General features: G+C 34.8%; 1 protein-coding gene and 1 long non-coding RNA gene across 6 annotated transcripts in view; one reads left to right on the top strand and one right to left on the bottom strand.

Annotated features, from left to right (window-relative positions):
- LOC110790099 (uncharacterized) overlaps positions 1 to 6,420 on the bottom strand; it is a 29,028-nt gene extending 22,608 nt beyond the window's left edge. The window contains exons 1-6 of one of the 4 annotated variants that reach the window (XR_008928275.1): positions 6,111 to 6,420; positions 4,573 to 4,653; positions 3,322 to 3,459; positions 715 to 825; positions 569 to 619; positions 366 to 466 (exon numbers count right to left, since the gene is read on the bottom strand). Coding sequence is in view for 3 of the 4 variants with exons in the window: in XM_021994848.2 (XP_021850540.2) it covers positions 366 to 466; positions 569 to 619; positions 715 to 825; positions 3,322 to 3,459; positions 4,573 to 4,653; positions 6,111 to 6,278 (650 nt within the window). In the remaining variant the exon portion in view is untranslated. Of the gene's footprint in view, positions 1 to 365; positions 467 to 568; positions 620 to 714; positions 826 to 3,321; positions 3,460 to 4,572; positions 4,654 to 6,110 lie in introns of those variants that run through there. The other 3 variants (XM_021994848.2, XM_021994847.2, XM_021994849.2) reach the window with 3 other exon arrangements.
- Positions 6,421 to 10,301: 3,881 nt separating this feature from the next.
- LOC110802085 (uncharacterized) lies at positions 10,302 to 14,904 on the top strand. 2 transcript variants are annotated; one of them, XR_008928274.1, is made up of 5 exons: positions 10,306 to 10,614; positions 11,285 to 11,410; positions 11,752 to 11,868; positions 12,704 to 12,866; positions 14,666 to 14,904. It is a non-coding gene; the product is annotated as an uncharacterized lncRNA (long non-coding RNA). The 2 variants fall into 2 exon arrangements; XR_008928273.1 differs by having other exon boundaries at positions 10,302 to 10,614; positions 11,285 to 11,868.
- The last annotated feature ends 4,674 nt before the right edge of the window (positions 14,905 to 19,578 follow it).

The raw sequence follows: 19,578 nt of genomic DNA, 5'->3' as shown, positions 1-19,578 counted from the left end.
GTCTATGCCGTGTCATCCCGATATTAACTACTGCTTTCCCAGAACATTTAAAAGTGAAAGCTGATTTTATCCCGTCTAAACAAATCCATAACCAACTAAAGATAGCTGTAATGCAAGTCCAGGCAGTATGACGGATTACAGTGCCCAGCATTCGAAGTCACATCCTGTGACAACTTTATTTTTCAGCAAGTCAAGGCAAGATCAAGAATATGTAATGGTGGTAATGCATAACAGTACTCATAAAAGTGTAATCACCAAGATGTACCCGTACATGTTCTTAATGAATTATGGATCGAAATCATCTTTAAGATCTAAAATTTTTAAAAAAAAAAGATTAAAATAATCAATGAATAAATAAAACTTACCTTTCGGTGACAATTTGAAGAATAGGGTAAAATGGACCAGCAAGCATAGCAAGAAACCGAGTGCTAGTCTCTGTATCATCAGTGTATTTGGTAAGTTCTGACTGCACAATGGTAGGGGAAACCAAATGAGCTCAGAATCACATGTTAACACGATGACTCCATGAGTAGCAAACACTGACACCGAGCAGAAAGTGATATCATACCTCAAGTTGAGGAAGATATACATGCAACCGATCTGTTATTTCTGAAAGCAACTATAAGCTACCAGATGTTAGAAGTCCATTACGGAGAAGGAAGATAACGCAGAGCACAGAATGTATATGGTATATGATAGAGAAATATGTACCACCTGAAGATGCAAGTCATTAGAATCCTGTTCATGTGTCGCAATTTGTGGCAAAAGGTAATTAACCACAGGTTGAAACTCAGGTTCAAGACCAGGCACTGAAATCCCGACCAACTGAAAAACATACAACACCAATAAAGTCTTGAAAAAGCGTCTGGAGACTCGGGACATGACCACACAAGGAAATTATCTGGTCTCAACTGAAAAAATCTCTTTCAAAGGAAACTTCAAAAGAATCAAAAGCAACCAAATCGTCATCATGCATCATCCAATTTAATTATTAAGAACAAGTAGAGAACAGATATTCGCTTCCTCATGAAGATAACTCATGGTGAATACATCTATAATGGCCACCAATAGTAATGAACTGGGAATTGGCTGTAAAATAATTTTGAAAAAAAACATATTCCAGCATGATAATGCACCTAAGAAGAGAGGGCAACTATACGCCCCTTAGGGGGATAAAATCTTGCAAACGTAAAGAAATATTACCAAATCAAACACCACATCCTCATCGCAGCGTAACATTCCATCCAACTCTCATTGAGTACAGAATTTTAAGATTCCTCCTGGAATTAGAAAATTATTTGGAGATCCTTGAACATATTTGAATGTTCAATACTTCAACGTCACTAAAGGCACTCTGAATCTCAAAATTCTATCAAGTATAATCGACAATACCTACCACTCTTTACGGAGTGAACCCCTACCCATTACCACACTGGACAAAAGAGGGTAGAAGAAGTAGGAAGATGGTATTCAGAAGCTACATCAAGTACCCAATCAGCTATAGACCTAAATGGTCTCACATCTTCATCTCTCAAAATACATGTGGAAGGGGAAATGAGACAGAAGGGAAACAATTGTTCAAGGAGTAGAAAACGGTTCTTTTCTGCAGAAACTCTTTGATAAAAATCTAGATTCTAGACCAAAAAAAGACCCCTTTGGCCTAGCTCCTGGGCCAGCTTCTAGGCTCTTGGAGCTGAAACTTGGCCAAACAGGGCTATTTTGTAAAACTGTTTCAGCTTTTCTAGAAGCCCAAATCACCTCTAAAACCCCTTGGAAACAGAATCAATCTATAGCTTCTCAAACTAGTTTCTTGACTCTTGAGGAGCTCTTTACTGACTTAATGAAAATTTTACGCAGACGTTGCCCTTATGAAGACAAGAAATGGCATTAATTGATTGTATCCCTTTACCTTTCTCCCTTCTATCTCCTCCAAACCCCGACCCTTTGTTCTATATCGACATCACCAACGAGGCAACAATTGCAATTCCAGCTTTCTCCCACCATTAAAATTCATTTCCTAAAACTTCAAATTTCTCTATAATTTCTTACCCGAAAATATACTTGAATTTTATGGATATTTCTGAAATCGGGGTAAATGACGGAGTTTTGGGGGTCGATTGTGCACCTTTCACACGGTGTTTGGTATGGCGACATCGACGATATGCATCCAAGGAAGGAGGGGATGTAGAGGAAAGAGAAAATGGCGGTATGGGGGTAATATTTGGGGACTGATAGGAGGGTTTTCTTTTCCGCCAAACTTTGTTGCTCGACATGTGGGTACTTGTAGATCAAGAGACTCAATGCATTTTAGACTCTTCGTAATATAGATTAAAATGCATAGTAAAAAAAAATGAAAAAGGAAGGTTTTAGTTCATAAAATTAATGTGTTCACACTACATTAGTCGTCGTCATAGGTGAAATTTACACATTGTTGTTGTAGGTTTACTAAGTGGAAGTTGTTAGCCATTAACCCTCAAAGGGACCGTTGTAACTGTAACACCATTACTATTCATTTATGAGAATTTGAGTTATTAACTTGTGAAATTTATCGTGTTTCGGGAGTGATGCACAAACCTTTATTCTTAAGTCTCTTTGTCTTGAGATTATTGATTCTATATCTTTTTCAAGAGTGCTTTTGGATTCAAGAGTGATGGAGCAGATAGTCTATCCAGTGTTTTATCTTAAGGATAAAATTCCTATTATTTGGTCTTCATGCATATCACTCTTACGACTTGAAAGAAAGGGGGGGAAAATTCAAGTCCACGAACTTCGCAGTACAGAGCCTGTACTGTGAACCTGTTACACTTGCTTTGAAAGGTTTCCGCATCATAGTGTAATGGAGTGTTTAGTTCCTTTCTCTTTCATCCTATTAGTGTTCCAAATTACTAACTTGAAAGTTGAGAAGGTCTATGTTATGGTACTTGAAGCGGGCCACCAATTCAAAATACGAACTCTTAAACAAAAGTGTTATGAGCTGAAGAAACAAATAGCAATAACAAGCTTTTATCACAAGCAATATCTATAGACATAATTTTATAAAAAGCAAAGTTACTTCAATCATTTCCAAGTGTTGTTTGCAAATTTTAATGCACACAGAAAGATGAGCTCCACTTTTTTTCACGTTATCAATCAGATGCTCCCAGCATTGATCAAGTATCATCTATACTAGCCGATCCTGATCTAAGTTGCAGAGTAATAAAGGAACATTGAAAATGCAGGTGAATGCACAATTTGAACTCTTATGCAGTGGACAAAACTCCAACTAAAAGGCGAAAGATTTAACAAATAAAATAAAAGGGAGTCTTCATGCTCAAAGATTACCTGGATGAAGAAGATGGCAATTGGACTTCCTCTCAGACAAGATAGCCGAACATATCGACATGGGGTATAATTCATGGGATAAATCATGTCTCGTCGAGGTGCTTCACATCGTGGACGAACCTTTACAAATGTCTCAGGCTGCTTCATAGCAAGAAAAGAAGGTTAGCTAGTCGTATGTAAATAGTGGCATCTTATTATGAGTAAAACGGTGTACGCCACAAGTGACAAGCTTCAACTAGGTATTCCTCATAAGTCATAACCACAAGATCAACCATGATCTGAATACACGAGTCCAAACATAAAGTTGAAACTCAACCTTAGTATTAAAAGAACTATCCCCTTTCCCTTTGGGTGTAATGTCACATATGATCTTATTGAACATGCACAGTAGAGAATTTACCAGGATACATTTGCTACTGATTCCTATCGATTCTAAAGACTTCTTGGACACTTATTTCAATAAGAAACAACAATCTACTACTTCATAACATTAAAGGAGCAGAGGATTTTAGAGCGTCATTTTAATTAAAACCATTAAAATCCAAAAGTCAAAGACTAGTGAACAGTGTGAACCTATTATTCCATTTGAGCTGAAGAGACAAGGACACAAATAAAATAAAATTGGGACAAAATTCTGCAAAAGTCATCAACTCATAGTATATACTTGTTTCTTCTACAGGATGATTCCAACAGAATGAGGCCTTTTGCTGTGAGCCTACGTGAAAAGTCAACGTTCAATTCCAACACAAGTGCTTAGTTTTAAAATGCATCTAAAAACAGATCTTTTGTACAGAAGTTGCCAATAAATTTTTCTAAGTGCTCAATTACATGTCTACCTTACCCCGCTTCTTGCGGGAGCCTTTTTGAGGCAATGGGGTAATGGTAATGAATGCTCAATTACATGTCTACAGTCTACCACTCTACTGAACAACAACTCCGTATTTGTTTAAGCCATGTAGAACACTGCAGTACTGCACTGAATTACATGTAACACTAAATCGAACTATTTAACCACTCCTTGCTCTTTATTCATGGACAAACGTTAAGGTTCCATATGTAAGATTTTTTTATTTCTACAGTTCTCTTAGATTATCACTCTTCTAATATAAGCTATCACTCTTCTAATATAAGCTGTAGTCTACAAGGTATACATACAGAGAATTACTTAATCAAGTCCATAGTGGATTCAAGTAACAGAACGTTCCACATATACTTATTCAAATAAAATATCTATTACTTCAAGCTGATAACCTTGTAACGCAAGCCTGCTGCAACTTCCCACTCCAGAACAGACTTGTTGTGTATCCGTATCTGAGATAATAGGCACGGTTCCTGTGGACATTACAAAAAGCATCACGTCTTGAAACACAATGGTAAAATTTATAAGATGGAACACATGAACTTGATTGAAAAACATCATAGTTTAGCATACACCCTGAAACAAAATCTGAATAGTTTATGGTCATAGTACAGAGAAAATTTCAAACATGTTGATAAAATACAAAAAATATAAACTACAAGGCTTCTTGAATTATGCAGAAGATAAATGTTTCTAAACAATGACAACAAATATATAATTACTGAGGTTGGTATTCTACAATAACAACACCCAATAGCCACTTTCTCTACGGCTCTACCCCTCCCCCCCCCCCCCCCCCCCCCCAATCCACCAACCAAGTAGGTATTCAATGCATTTAAACCTTCAATTCTTGTGTTTTGTTAACAATTGAAAGGGAAGCAAAGTTAGCAAACTTTCAAGAGAAATCAGGGGTCTGGTGTTGACCAACATAAAAGGGGTGCTAATCACCCAATCAGATCTTAAAGGGTATTTGTGATTTAGGGTTAAAGCAATTCTAGTTTCAAGCATAGTTGCTTCTACACATACAAGCCCTCCAAGCTCATTGACAAGTGTCTTTTCTCTAACCTTTGCCAAGGTCATATTCTTGATGGCAATATGTTGGTTATACATGAGGAACTAGATATGCAATATGCTATTGCCAGATTAGGAAGTTAGTTATGTACGAGGAACTAATGTGCAACATGGTATTGCTAGATTCGCTCCATTACTTCCTCTCCTTTCCGCTGTCGTGATAAGCCACAAAGCCACCGGAAACAACCAGAAAAATATAAAAACAGGAAACAAAATTGAAAAACTTTCAACATGTGAAAAGTTCCAACAATGCCAAATTAAATGTAGGAAAATACCCTCAACTGGTCAATCCACTCATTATATCCAATCCAATGCAAACCATAAGAACTCAAAGTGCTGTCAGAGAGCACAATCCCAACCAGACTCGTCGCAGACTTTTTCACCGAAACTCCTCCAATTTTTGATAAAAAAGATCCTTGCATTTATTTCCATAGCGCGTTAGGGAGACTATGTAAGGGCTTTCAGCATGTTCTGTGGGCAATAAACTTTCCTCTAATGCCATCCCCCGTACTCTCCCGCCACCGTCCCCGCCCAAAAACAAAACATCCAGTCTCACGTTTATTAATAGACCAGAATTGAGCTAACACAATTGCTCAATTACTCCTCCTTCCCAAACCACAAAAAAAGCGTACTATGTACACAAAGTCATAAGCAGTCATTAATTCTAACACAGCTTAACTCAATCCCTTATATACCAACCATAAATCAAAATTCAACTCAATCAGAAGCAAATTGGGATCACTAATTACACAATCAACAAATACCTAAACAAAAACAGCACAAAATCAACCAAAAAGAATGAATCCCAAAATAAATGCAAAGCAAGAAGAAAATGGTACAAATGAGGTAAAATTTATACACTGAGCTCGAGTAAGATCCACTCCTTGGTATTGGTACCAGTGGACCAGTAATTGCGGAGGTCGGCGTCAAGGACATTGATGGCTTTCTGAGTAGAAGTTTCTCGAGACATTGCTTTGATTTTGTATGTCAATGGCTTCGCCTTACCTCCTTCCAACTCCATCTCCATTTTCTCTCTCCTCGCTCACTCTCAGTTGCCGCACCACGGCTGCTTGGGTTGTTTTTGCCTGACGCTTCCGCTCGCCTCTTTGTTAACCAGTCTCTTTTGTCAACTAGCCTTTTACGCCCGCGAGACGTACACAACAAATTAGAATGCACCCGGAAGAATACTTTTTTTTTTATATCTTCTGTTTCTTTTACTTCCAATATATTTTTTTCGGATTTTTCATGAAATACCCCCGAATTATGGCGTAATTCACCAAATGCCCCTCGACTTTCAGAAATTCACCAAATGCCCCTCACAAATGACTTAATACCCAAAATACCCTTACTAATGACGCGCCGTTAGTCCTCCGTTAGCCTAATTTTTAAATTCTCCAAATACCCCTATTTTATTACTTATTTCATATAATACCCCTATTCTGAAACTTAATTCACCAAATACACATAACTTAAAATTACCCATTTTGATGCTCAGCGGCTAGTTTTTATGTTTGAAAATTAGCCGTTGCTTATTGTTTGCTTATAAAAACCCCTTTTCTGACTATTTATTGTAGTTTTTCTATTGTTTTGTTAATTTCATATCATTTTTGTCATGAGTTTTCTTTCAAAATCATCACCCACACCCATGAATCCACATATGTAAGAGTCCCAAACAATTTCTAATATTATGGGAGGAAATTTCCATCTGAGGCTCCGATACAACACTCAGTAAGTTTCAATTATGATCCAATAAGTTCAGGCCTCATCCAGTAAAGACAATGCACTTTAGCTGAGCAAAAGGCCAAAAAACCCCATTTTCAAAGGGATCTTATGTAAGTGAAGCTGAAGTAATCAATCTAAAGCTAACACCTTAATTTTCTTATTGTCCGAATGGTAAAGAAACTAAGAAATCAAGTTCAATAACACATACATTTTTATCACAACCTCGATTTCAACTTGGATTCATGATGTGAAAATCTTGAGTTTGGAGGCAAATCTTTGTGCCAAGATTCATGTTTTTTCACTGGTTCATGAGCTTTGGAACATACCTTAGTTTCATTTTTTTTTCTTGTTCCCTCAAATCCAAAAATAGACATTTGTCCATAAATCTGACCATGTCAATAGGACCTAGCTCAAAAGAAAAGTGGGAAAACCTTTATGCCTCGACTGTAAGGTTGAGAGAAAGTTAGGAGATTGAAGAAAGATGTTTGGAGGCAGTAGAGACAGGAGACAAAAGGGAGTTAACGTTAAATATGTGGCATGGAAGCAATAGAAGCCGAGGTAGCTGGAACATATGCGTTAGAATAAAATTAATAAGAGCTTTATTTTTAATCTGTTTGCATATGTTAAAGATATTTCCCATATTGAAAAAGGAATACCTTCCGATTGCGTGGTAAATATAATTAATTGGTCACATAAAGAATAAGGTACAAAAGAAGTAGCTATTTTCTTGAAGAGTTGCGACGTTTTGAGGTGTTTTTAGGAGTGTTTTCTGTTTTAGTGTTGTACCGGAGCTTCAGATTAAGTGTTGTATCAGATATTCGGATGTCAAATTTTCTCCCATGATAACAAAATTTATTTGGGACTCTTACATATGTGGACTCATTGGGTGTGGATGATGATTTTGAAAGAAAACTCATGACAAAAATGATATGAAATTAACAAAATAATAGGAAAACTACAATAAACCGTCAGAAAAAGAGTATTTATAAGCAAACAATAAGCAACGGCTAATTTTCAAACACAAAAACTAGTCGTTGAGCATCAAAATGAGTAATTTTAAGTTATTGGTACTTGGTGAATCAAGTTTCTGAATAAGGGTATTTGGTGAAATAAGTATTAAAATAGGGGTATTTGGTGAATTTGAAAATTAGGTTAACGGAGGACTAACGGCGCATTATTAGTAAGGGTATTTTGGGTATTAAGTCATTTGTGAGGGGCATTTGGTGAATTTCTGAAAGTCGAGGGGCATTTGGTGAATTACGCCAAAATTCGGGGGTATTTCATGAAAAATCCGTATTTTTTTTCATCTTTAACAAGATATGTAGTTTAAAATTAAAAAAGGTGCTTTTAATTTGTAAATATGTATTTTCCAGAAGTTAAAAGTATAAAATAAACCGGTTAAATGTAGTTCTACATGCAATCGGGTGTACCTTCTACCAATTGCGAGCAGTACGTGAGTTTTAAAATGCACAGCTAACATTTAAAAATTAATAGTGTGTCTTAACCGTGTGCAGTTTCCCAAGGCAAAAAAGTAATGTAGAAACATAAGAAATAGAGTTAAGTATAAATTTTTGGGATTCACATTTTAAGCTTTTCACCGTTTAGGACCTACAGCTTTTTTTTCACCATTTAGAACTTACTATTCACTTTCCAGTCAATACTAACCTAGGTGAACTAAAGGTTAGTCCCTTTAATCTGGTTAAAAGATTAGTCCCCTTGGTTAAAAATACACGTGGCTGCTATTGGTTTGCTTTCATATTAAACAATTCAAACCCATTGGCCAATGAGAATTATCATTTTTTCCATAAAAACCCTCATTAACCCCAAAAATATATACGGAGTAAATAAATAAATAAAAGTCTTTTGTTCTTAAAATCCCAGGTCAGGACATCTCAAATCAGGACATCTCAAATCAGGCAGAGTGAGAGACTTTCCACTCCATCTCTACAAGTCTAGAACATAATGTCTCTTTCTCTGTTTTAAAAGAAGATTATACGGAGTAATCGAAAAATGACAATTTTAGATAACGTTTACTATGTACGGAGTATATTTTAATATTTTCTCAAACCTATCCAATTGCATATTAGTTCGGTGGTGATTGAGACTGAACTTGATAGGGAGGACCTCGTGTTCGATCCCCCGCAACAACAATTAGAATGGGACTAAAACCTATCCACTCATAACTCGCCCCGGATCCAAATTATCCCTAAGGGTGAACCGGGTGGTACACCAAAAAAAAAATCTCAAACCTTCTCTTGCTATTATTGGTTTTTTTCTTCTTTAAAAAAAATAATGAGCTGCTTTTTTTTTTTTTTTTGCATTTTATGTAAATTTGAATGGAAAAAATTATTGGCCTTTTAAATTCGTGACTCGAGTTAATTTTGGGTTTTTTTTATTCATAAAATAATGTCCCGAAATTGTTGTCGACCATCAAGAACTACGAAACAAAATTTAGGTTTGTTGAATTAATGATGCAAGAGATTGTAAATACAGAAAGATTAACCAGATTCAAGTTGGTGTTTGATGAACACCGATTAATTAATTTTGGTGTTTGATGAAAATTCAGAGCAAGAAGCAACCAGGTTTAATTTTATAGACCAAGGATTGTATACCGGTCATATTTTATTTAGTTTGGGAGGATGTTCCTTTATTTATTTTTCTATTTTTATTTTTTTATATTCATGTTGTGGTTAACAGTGAGTTAGTCTTGAGTTAACTTACCGGAAAATTGATTTGAGGTCCTAAAGGGTGGGAAAAAAAAGGTGTAGGTCCTAAAGGGTGAAAAATGTGAAAAGACGAGTCCCCATTCTTTATCTTAACTCATAAGAAATATTACTATAGTTTAAGTATATAGTCTATGAAAGGAATAGTCATTGTGATAATGGGGGTTGCTAAATGCAGCATGATTTTACTTGACGCAACCCTTTCCCCTATTATTTTTGTTCACGTAAACTTGATTTTTTTTTAGTGTAACGTGTACGTGATAAAATTAGAATACGTATTTGGATTGACATGGACGATTTTTTTGACTTGGAAGACCTTGAAATTGAGGTAATATCCGTTTTTTTTCTGTTTTTTTCGAGTCACTTCATGTAACTTATATGAAATATACACTTCCATTTTGTACAGATTGAACAAAACAGAATTAGCTATTTCGTATAGATTGAACATAGTGGAACTAACTATTTCGTACAGATTGAACAAGATAAAGTTAACTATTTCATACCACTAGAGAAAAAATCCATATAGGTGGCTCATCAAAAGTTGCACTTATATTGTTACAAGTGCCACCTTTGATGATTAAAAAGAAAAAAAAGAAAGTTAAAACAAAAAAACCTTCCCTCCATTTTGGAAAAGCGCAGCCTAAATGAAACATTTCACACTAACCCTCCTCCCAGCTGCTCCCTCCTTACATCACTGAAACTGAATTTCACTCACTTCACTCGATCTCCTCTCCTCTTTTCTCTTCAGCGCCGCCGCGCTGTGACCACCGCTCCCACACCGACCTGTCGTGACTGCAGTTGGGGTCGCTGCTTTCTTCTTCTCTTTCCTCTTTATTGTCGGGTGTGTTGTTCTCCGCCACGTCGCCGCCGTTGTCGGTGGCTTCTGGTTCCAACGGTTGATGCTTCATCATCTATCTGGTAAATTACTCAAACTTCCTCTCTTAATTGATTTAATTGATTTCTATTTGGGGATTTTAATTGTGGAAGGAGCATACTTTGGCCGGAAAACCTGTGGATGAGGCTGAGGCTGAGGCCAAGCCACCTTCCCTTGACCAGACTACTCGAAAAATTTATTTGTTTAACAACAAAGATGCATCATTCATGTATGAGTTTGTTTTTCCTTGTGACTTGAAACAAATTGACGATTTTCACATTTTAATTTTCTTTCTACTTTCTCTTCTAGAGAGTTCATACATGGTGATCAGACGTTTCTTTATTGCTAGATAATTGGTTTACAGGAAGGCTTGTATATGTGACTGTATGCTCTATTCTCTTTGTTCATTGATTTGGATGATGAAGATTATTATCCTTTAGTTTGATCTAAGGTGCTGATACTGATAATGCCTTCCTTTTATCTTTAATACTGATAATGCCTTCCTTTTACACTGATACTGATAATGAGTTTGATCTAACTGTGGTTTATTAAAAGAATGTGTTTTGTAATTTGCTCACAGATTCAATAAATAAATAATTAAGTAAAATTTTGTGCTCTTTTTGGCCGGGGGAAAATAATTGGACTCTGTGTGTGAGGCTAGCTTGTATGGAGTATTTGAAAGCTTATCATTAATGTTTTTTTTTGACGTGACAGAAATATGCAAACCTAGAGAAATCGGATTGTGTGGTTTGGCTGCAAGGACATTGCAAAAATAAAGGCCCCATATGAATTGGCATACATTCTAAACCCACTTGGATCAGTGTTTCCCTGATTACTGTTGTAAGTTAAGAACCTCGTAAAATTTTCACACGTCTTAAGAAATAAGAAGTGAATCTGTGTGCTATTCGGTTGAGTATAATAGTGTATTAGTATAAGTGAAATATTCAAACAAGTAAATGTAATGTACTGAATAGAGAAGAGCACATTCGAATTGGGACTATGATATTCTTTACAATGACAAATATTCTTCTTGCCTGCTTTCATTTACTTGGGCCTCTATTCCTCTTAGTGATATTCTTCTTGCCTGCTTTCATTTACTTGGGCCTCTATTCTTCTTAGTGATATTCTTCTTGCCTGCTTTCATTTACTTGCCTGCTTTCATCTGGTTTTACTGTTGGTAGGTTGTAAAACCAGGCAAATATCATTTACAATGACAAATATGAAGACGATCTGGGGATCCAGTACTTCTGCTAGTCTGGGATCAAGTACTTCTGCTAGTACTTCAAGTTCATGATAAGGTTAGGGCTAGTTTTCTGTGTAGCAGTTGCTGTTTTTTTTTTTGTCCCCTGTTATGTTTATATGTATGTTAATCACATTATAATAACTTTGTCTACTTGAACAAGCTAGCTAACTTAATTCAAAGTATTCTTTGCTGTATGTATTATATTTCTGTCAACCTTATACAAGTTCAATTATCACTCAAATTAAAGTAGCAGCAGCCAGTTTTTGACTGTTTTTGATAAACTTGAAGGTAGTTAAACCTCATTAACCATGAGCTAAGGAAGGTTTGAAAACTGCCGTGTCACGGCTTAGCTACTGTTTAGAGGTTTGAGAAAGAGACTGAATGGTGAAATTATTTGGTAGTGCTATTTTTACTGATGGTAAACAAAGATAAACTTCAGTCTCGTAGTCTATGATGCAGTTTCTGACAGTTTTAATGTTTGATTCTTCTCTGGTTTAATCAGAAAATGCTATCAGTTAAGGAGTTTTGATTTCTTGTTTCATCAATTTGGCATTTTTCACACATTAATCCCATTATTCTTGCCACTTATTGCCACAAATACTTTGTTTTCCATAAGAATGAATACTATGATTCATCTTTTAATAGAAGCATCTATTGGATAAAATTCTGTAGTCAATATCATTTGGTGCTTGGTCGTCCCAGCCGAGTTTCATATTTATGAGACTAGTTGGCTGATCGTAGAAGTTTCATTCTGACTGCATGCCAGACTCTCTCCCTATCAATTTATGTATTATTAACCCACCCTTCTATCTCTTGTGCGCGCATACACACACACACATACACTTTTTCTTAGTCATTTACATTTTGTAAAGTGTAAATTCTGATAATAGGGTGGAGGGCAGCATATTCGGATGCCGACTAATAGGCGAGATGGAATGTTTCTGCAATATCAGACGTCAGGCCTAATATCATAGACACAAGCTTCAAAATGGATGATATGCCCAGATTTTTGGCGCTAAAGGTTGAGTTTGACTGATCTAGTCAATCTGTCAGGTACGCATAGCTGGAAAATGCTTTCCTAGAATGGTCCTAATCTAATTTGTAGTGGCATGAGATTAAACAAGCGTCATTTATCTCTTTTTCTGTCTCTCTTCAATAAAAATAAAAATAAATAGAGTGATATGTTTGTTACGACTAAAATATCAAACTCAAGGCCATCTAGTTGAGGTTGAATCACATTGATCCATTCTAAGCCCTATGCATTGTTCAATATACTTAGTTTTGGGTTTCTTATACTCAATCTCATATACTTTAGTCAATTTATGCACATTTAAGGCTCGTTTGATCGATATAATGTCATATTTTGACTAGAATAGTCGTTTTCGCTCCCAACTCTCAACTAATGAACGAAAATAGACATTCTAAACCCTTTGCATGTAAAATACACTTAGTATTAGGTTTCCAATCCTCATTCTCATCTACTTTGGTCAATGTATGCACATTTAAGGCTCGTGTGATCGTTATATGTCATATTTTAACTAAAACAACCAATTTCGCTTCCAACTCTCAACTAATGAACCAAAATAGGAATTCTTAACCCTTTACATGTTTAAAATACTTAGTATTAGGTTGTCAATCCCCACTCTCATCTAGTTTGGTCAATTTATGCACATTTAAGGCTATTTCTTAACCCTTTACATGCACATTATGCCATTTTTGGCCGTAAATAACCTATAGCGACCCAAATGACCCATAAGCGTGCATAACGAACTTGAAATGAGTTTCATAAATATATAACTAATCATATAAATTATGAAAAAGGTTTAGAATGTGGATATAAGTTTGTTTGTTGGTAATTGGGATCGAAAATGCCATTTTTGGCCATAAATGACCTATATCGACCCAAATGACCCATAGATGTTCATAAAGAACATGAAATGAGTGTTAGAATCATATAACTAATCATACGAATAATGAAAAACGTTTAAAATATGGAAATAGGTTCTTTTGTTGGTAGTTGGGATCGAAAATGCCATTTTTTGCCATAAATGACCTATATCGACCCAAATGACCCTTAGGCGTGCATAACGAACTTGAAATGAGTTTCTTAAACATATAACTAATCATATGAATCATGAAAAAGGGTTAGAATATGGAAATAGGTTCATTTGTTGGTAGTTGGGATCGAAAATGCCATTTTTGGCCGTAAATAACCTATAGCGACCCAAATGACCCATAAGCGTGCATAACGAACTTGAAATGAGTTTCATAAATATATAACTAATCATATAAATCATGAAAAAGGTTTAGAATGTGGATATAAGTTCGTTTGTTGGTAGTTGGGATCGAAAATGCCATTTTTGGCCATAAATGACCTATATCGACCCCAATGACCCATAGGCGTGCATAACGAACTTGAAATGAGTTTCATAAACATATATGTAATCATATTAATCATGAAAAATGTTTAGAATATGGAAATAGGTTCGTTTGTTGGTAGTTGGGATCGAAAATGCCATTTTTGGCCATAAATGACCTATATCGACCCAAATGACCCATAAGCGTGCATAACGAACTTGAAATGAGTCTTATAAAGATATAACTAATCATATAAATCATGGAAAAGATTTAGAAAGTGTACTTAGGTTCATTTTTTGATATTTGGGATCGAAAATGCCATTTTTGGCCAAATATGATCTATATCGAGCTAAGTGAGCCTTAGATGTGCATAAAGAACTTGAAATGAATCTTAGTACACTCAGAAAGTTGTTTTCGCGACCAATATAATTTCTGTTTTCACATATGAAACTTAATTTAATTTATTGGTTTGCATGTACGTTGTTCTCTTAAAGGTTTTCACAACTCCAAGGGAGGGGCCCTTCACCAAAGAGGAGTTGGATGAAGTTCGAGACAAGTGGGCTACTTACTTCAACGATTGTGAATTACCCTCAGTGTAATAATTAGAGCAGGCTTGTAGTTATCCGTGACTCGTACATTATTTTGTTATTTATCGATTTAACTAATTACATTTGAATTAATTCGGAATTATTATTGCGAATTTGAAATTTATATTATTTTTGAGGAATGTCAAGATGATGTTTGGTGAAACAGTATTCTATAAATTATAATGCAGAATTTTATATTGCAAAATATCAGGAATTATATTGCAGATTTTTTTTTTTTTTTAAAAAAAAAAACTCAAAAGTTGCCCTTGTTTGCAACAAGAGCAACTTATGTGAAGCTTATAAGTTGCCCTTGTTTCGAACAAGAGCAACTTATGTGAAGCTTATAAGTTGCCCTTGTATGCGACAAGGGCAACTTATAAGTTTCGCATAAGTTGCCCTTGTTGCAAACAAGGGCAACTTATAAGATTATAAGTTGCCCTTGTTAAGGGCAACCTTTGATAATTTCACAAAAGTGACCCCCCCATATGTTTCCCTTGCAATTGGCAACTTATAAGCCTATTTTAAGGGCAACTTTTGATGTTTTTTCCTCTAGTGTACAGATTGAACAAAATATAGTTAACTATTTCATACAGAAACCAAAGAATTAAAAAGGGTATTTCTGGTTTTTTACAGGGGTGCGCCAAAGTAATTGAAGGTTGCGTATAGCAACCGTGATAATTTAAGGAAAAACTAATGCATTCGCTGATTCACGCATTCACTGATTCACATCTTTGTTAGGTAGTGATTTGAAGAAAAATCTAATGCATTCAATGATTCAATTCACATTATCAAAATCGCGATTCTACTTTAAATCGGAAAGGGTAGAAAGAATCGATCATAAAGTCGAATGGTAATGTTCTACGAATTTTGCGAAAAATGAGAGTCTATACTCAAATGTGTGTATATATATTGTTTACCAATTTTTTCAAATAGACGAAAAAAATAAACTATTTAGTCAATAGCCCGTCCATAGGTGACAAATTAATATACGCAGAGTAACTTTCTAATTATATTTTATAAAAGGAAATAACATATAATACGTATAAATTAAAACTAAATAACAATAGAAAGTAGTGCATTAACAAACTCTACAATAACAATGTTATAAAGTAACAAGAATAAGCACACATATTACAATACAAATGTCACAAATTATAAATTTGTTATTATCAATTATTATATATGAAGCTCCCATCATTGACATCATCGCTTCCTGAGGTAGTTCTCTTACACGAACATATAAAATTCAAAATCAAAGGAAATGGTTAGACTATTAAACTAATTTATAGATCATAATAAGAAAATATACAATTACACGAACATAGTCAATTAAACAGTAAGAAGAAAAAATATGGATTATGGACTATACACAATTCTAATAATGATATAAATCAGAAAAAAAAAATGTAAGACGGCTCAAAGTAAAAGTGTACTCGGGAAAGATTGTTTAAGCTTAAGCACTTTAAAAATTATAATGGCAACTTGTTTAATTTTTTTTAAGCAATGAACAAATGATCAATTTATTACACATTTGATAAACTTTAACAAGAGGTTAAACACTGGCAGAAAGTGAGGAACGGTGACCTGCTTAAACATTAGAACCTGGTACAGTGAACTGACACGGTTAACTCTTAAACACAATTCCGTCCTATACACCAAGTTCTCAGGTGATTAGCCCGAGAAACACAAAAGATAACCTTTCCATCTGTCAAATGTAGGACGTTTACATGTGAGTCATTAAGAAATCAAATGAAAATTGAATTACCATGAAATTCGGATTGATCACAATGATTTGCAGCTCTACAGGACATTCAGAGATAACATTCCGAAGCTATAAGAAACAAAGAAATGGGAATATTGTGCATTGGTTTACTCTATAGCAAACAAACCCTACAAAGAAAAAATGAAAATGGAAGAAGGTAGAGAAAAGAGGACCTAAATAATGTCCTTGATTCACCAAACCCCTTGCTTCTGAACCAAGATGGATAAATCATCGGGATGTGTGGACTTAATTTCTTCTCTAATCTCCGACCTAGAAGCATTATGCTCCATGGTCAACTGATCCGCAACAATCTTGTTTGTACAGGTCGTGAACACCCAGATTAACAACATATAATGTCCCTTTCCGGATCAGACCAACCAGACAACACGATCTAATTCCAGTAATTACACGCTTGAATTCGAAAGTCCGGGAAACAAATTACACAAATTGCTTAATGAATAACATATGCAGAGACGTTGTTATCTGTCACATATGGACTCGTTAATGGATCTCAATTTGGCCTATGGATTATAAACAATCTAAGGAAATCAATGAAAACATGAACCATAATTGGTAAATATCTAATCAATTAAACACGGTATGTAGGCTATCAAAGGCAGTTGCTTAAGTACTTTTACATGCATTGTGTGCATCTTTCCACTACTGGTGACACCATAAGCAAACATTTTACATTCATGAAAAACAAGCATTTACCTATCGCTAACATTCAATTAACACAGTCCCACCACTTCAAGTAGCTAAAATATCGGCATTGCTGCAGTTTTTTTGGCTCAAAATCTAAATCCATAGTAGCATAAGTAATAAATATCAAATAACAAATAATAAATAATAAATAATAAATAACAAATAATAAATAATAAATAATATTATTAATAATAAACAATAATATCATTATTAATATTGAAACTTATTGGAACTTATTGAAACTTATCTGAACTTATCTAAACTTATTGGAACATATCTAAACTTATTGGAACTTATTGAAACTTATCTGAATTCATCTGAACTTATCTGAACTTATTGGAACTGAAACTTATTTTTTTTAAGGTGAACAGAATGCACCCATAGAGTACTTCATCGAAATCAGCTCAATATATACACACACATATTGAATAAAGTAGTCATTAAACCTCGGCTCTGAATCATCTACTCCCTCCGTTCCATAATGTTCCTCACTTTTCCATTATGCGGTCTCCAATGCACTACTTTGACCGTTAATAGTTTTAATTTTGAATTAGTAAAAATTATAAAAAAATTATATTTAGAAAATTTATATTGAAACGAATCCAGTGATATCCCACAAGTTAATATTTATACTCTTAATTATAGTATTAATCACGGTCAAAGTTTTTAAACTTTGACTATATGAATAGTAAACATGAGGAACATTATGGAACATAGAGGGTGTGAGACTATGACCCATTGACATCGTCTACAAAGAAACACGACCGACACTGATCGGTTCCGAAAATTTTCCTACCTCCTCACGTGGGGCCATGTGACATAGGAGAACGTTGTCCTTTCTCGCTGGTGGAGTCTCGGTCAGGTTATGTTACGTAAATAGAGGGAGGTTACATCGCTGGTAACCAGCGGCACAATTACCCCATACTCGGGGTAAAATGGTAATTTCATTTCATGAGTTGAAAAGTCAAACAAAGTACTACATATGGGAAATAATGACAGTAATTAGTACAACAATGACAGTATTTTAATACAACAATGACAATATTTATGCAAACGATGACAATACTTATATAACACTTCTATACATACTTTTACCCATTCATTTAATATGCAACACTTTTATCCATTCATTTAAGTGGTCTATTTACTTTTTATATTTCATTACAGTTGTATACATAATTTCCTTTTTTGGGTGATTGTGACAGTATTTTAATACAACAATGACAGTATATATACAATAATGACAATACTTATATTAGAAATGACATTATATAACAAGTTAACAACACTTTTACACATTTATTTAAAGGTGGGCCATGTTTCCAATTTTTTTTTTATTTTTTTAAATGGGTATGGGGTCCTTATTTCGCTGGTTACCAGCGATGTAGACAACCTCACGTAAATACTCCAATGCAAAAATCAAATGGCTATTTATTGATATGTACTCTACCTGATATAAAATGACTTTTATACTTTTTTTAGCCCGTTTTACAAATTTTTTATATTACGTGTTATCCTATCGTTTGACATGAAAAATTATCTTATCATTTCTATCAATAAGTTTAGTAGGGATTCAGTTGATTCACTAAGTCTAATTAAGTAATGATATTTACACGGTAATTGTAGGACTTTGGTGAACATGTGACAATAGGGTAGATAAAAGCCTATTTTAATAGCTTTCAACGGGAATAAAGGTTCATAAGTGATTATAAATTAATAAACTTTTTTATTTTTTTTGTAGGGACTTAAAAATTAAGTTAATAGAAAAATTAAAAAATTATCTACGGAGTATCATTTACCCAAAACAAACATATTAAACTTGATACTCCGTATTAAACAAAAAAATGAAGGTAAAATCGTTTTATATATATTTAGTGTACGTGACCCTAGAAGCTTTGCTGCCGGCAATGATCGATTCGGGAAATTTTCCTGCCTCCTCGCGTGGGGCCATGTGACAGAGCCCAGAGGACCCACTGTCCTTTTGTGTGGTAGTCAAGTATGTTACGCCAATAATGCAAAAATCAAAACTTGTTTATTTGATAATTATTGATTTGGAATAATAATTAATACGAGGTAGACGATGTGGTTCAGTGGTTTCTATATAAATCAAAATATATTATTCCATCTCCGGCCAGAAACACAAACTTAGTTACATCTCAGGTACAATGAATAAAAACAAAGAAGAGGAAGTGTTCCGGGTGTGGAATGAGAACAGCTGACTGTGGAATACTGGATTCCTGTCGAGAGTGCCGGTTGGTATCTGCACAACAGAATGGATTAACTAGCCTCGGGGGTGTTTCGAGAATCCCCCTCTGATGCATAAGTAAGATTACTGAGAGATTAAGAGATAATT

This window comes from Spinacia oleracea, chromosome 2 (genome assembly GCF_020520425.1).
Source record: "Spinacia oleracea cultivar Varoflay chromosome 2, BTI_SOV_V1, whole genome shotgun sequence".
Lineage (NCBI taxonomy): Eukaryota > Viridiplantae > Streptophyta > Magnoliopsida > Caryophyllales > Amaranthaceae > Spinacia > Spinacia oleracea.
This window is presented reverse-complemented; position numbering and strand designations above follow the sequence as displayed.